Below are 1,483 nucleotides of genomic sequence, written 5' to 3'. Positions count from 1 at the left end.
AGCCACCAGCACCACCATGGAGTTCTCGGAGCTGATCAAGACGGCGACGGTGGAGAGCGTGGTGCTGTCGTGCGCGGGGCTGCCGGCGGTGAAGGGCACCCTGTGCATCACCAGCCACCAACTGCTCCACTCTTCATGTCCCGGGGGGGACGCCCAGCCCGGCACCGGCACTGTGGAGCTCTGGCTGCTCATCCGCAACGTGGACGCCGTGGAGAAGAGGTGGGTCTCTCCCCATGGCCGGCCCCATGCGCCCTTCTACCGGTGTCACCCCTGCCTTTGCCGGAGGAGATTCCCCGCTGCTCTCCCAGTGCCCACGGCAGAGCACAGCCGCCGCACGGTGCTGCCTCATCCCTCCTCTTCCCCACGGCCCACGCCGGGGATGCTCACGGCACCCCGCATTGACCTCCTCTTCTCCTCCATGCCTCAGAGTGCAGAATTTAGGCTGGTACCAGCCCCCCAGGACTAACGGCTCCCTGCGAGACACCAGGTTTGGCTTTTAACACTCTCTTGGCTCTGCTAACCCGCCCGGCAGCGCCCGGCTTTGAGCTAACCACTGCGGCGCCCACCGGCCCCGGCCAGGACAGGGAGATGTTGGAAATCCCGGCTTGCCACCGGTGCCAGATGAGAACCAGCATTTCGGCACCCACACCAGCACACAGCCCTCCCGCTTCGCCCCGCTCGGCTGTCCCAGGGGGAGAGGGCAGCTCTGTCACGTGTCTGTCTGTGTGTCCATCTGTGTCCACGGACCCACGGCCAGCCCTGACCCTCCTCCTGCCTCCCCCAGGCTTGCCGGCTCCTCCGGCACCATCACGCTCCGGTGCAAAGACCTGAAGGTACTGCAGCTGGAGATCCCTGGCATGGAGGAGTGTCTCAACATCGCCAGCTCCATCGAGGTGAGCTGCCGGCGAGCCCGGCCAAAGCCGTGCCGGGGTGCAAAGGGTCGGCAGGAGAAAGCGGCCGCCTGCAGTGTTTGCTCTCGGTCGGTCATTAAGGTGTGTAAACACGCAGCTCCCGGACAGCCTTGGCACCGGGTGCCCGCGGGGCTGGTGGTGCCAGCGCCGGCCTGCCCAGCCCTCGCTGGCGGCTGGGACGTGGCCAGGAGCAGGGAAGGGGAATGGGGTTTGCAGGGTCTTGGGGGACACGGTGGGGACATTCCCAGCCACCTCTGTGCTCCCCACCCGTGACCCAGCTCCACCTTTGCTCCCGCTCCAGGCTCTCTCCTCGGTGGACTCCGTGATGATGATGTACCCGTTCTTCTACAGACCCCAGAGCCTGAAGCTCGAGGAAGGATGGCACCTTTTCCCCCTCGAGCAGTACTTCCAACAGATCGCCTCGCAGGTGAGCCGGGAAGGGAGACACCCGGCTGGGCTGGGGGCCAAAGCGGCTCCCCCGACCTGCTCCGGGCTGCCCGCTGGGGCTCCCGCTGCCAGGGAGGCACCCACGGCAGGCCCCCCCACCCCCCAGCTCCCCCCCACGCGCCAGG

The 1,483-nt window shown here is 67.1% G+C and overlaps 1 protein-coding gene across 1 annotated transcript in view; it reads left to right on the top strand.

Annotated features, from left to right (window-relative positions):
* Positions 1 to 16: 16 nt before the first annotated feature.
* LOC104286000 (myotubularin-related protein 9-like) overlaps positions 17 to 1,483 on the top strand; it is a 3,433-nt gene continuing 1,966 nt past the window's right edge. Inside the window, exons 1-3 of the mRNA XM_009884533.1 lie at positions 17 to 219; positions 785 to 893; positions 1,213 to 1,362. Of these exons, the coding sequence (XP_009882835.1) occupies positions 17 to 219; positions 785 to 893; positions 1,213 to 1,362 (462 nt within the window). The remainder of the gene's footprint in view (positions 220 to 784; positions 894 to 1,212; positions 1,363 to 1,483) is intronic.

The sequence above is a fragment of the Charadrius vociferus genome, unplaced genomic scaffold (genome assembly GCF_000708025.1).
Source record: "Charadrius vociferus isolate BGI_N301 unplaced genomic scaffold, ASM70802v2 scaffold1485, whole genome shotgun sequence".
Classification (NCBI taxonomy): Eukaryota; Metazoa; Chordata; class Aves; order Charadriiformes; family Charadriidae; genus Charadrius; species Charadrius vociferus.
This window is presented reverse-complemented; position numbering and strand designations above follow the sequence as displayed.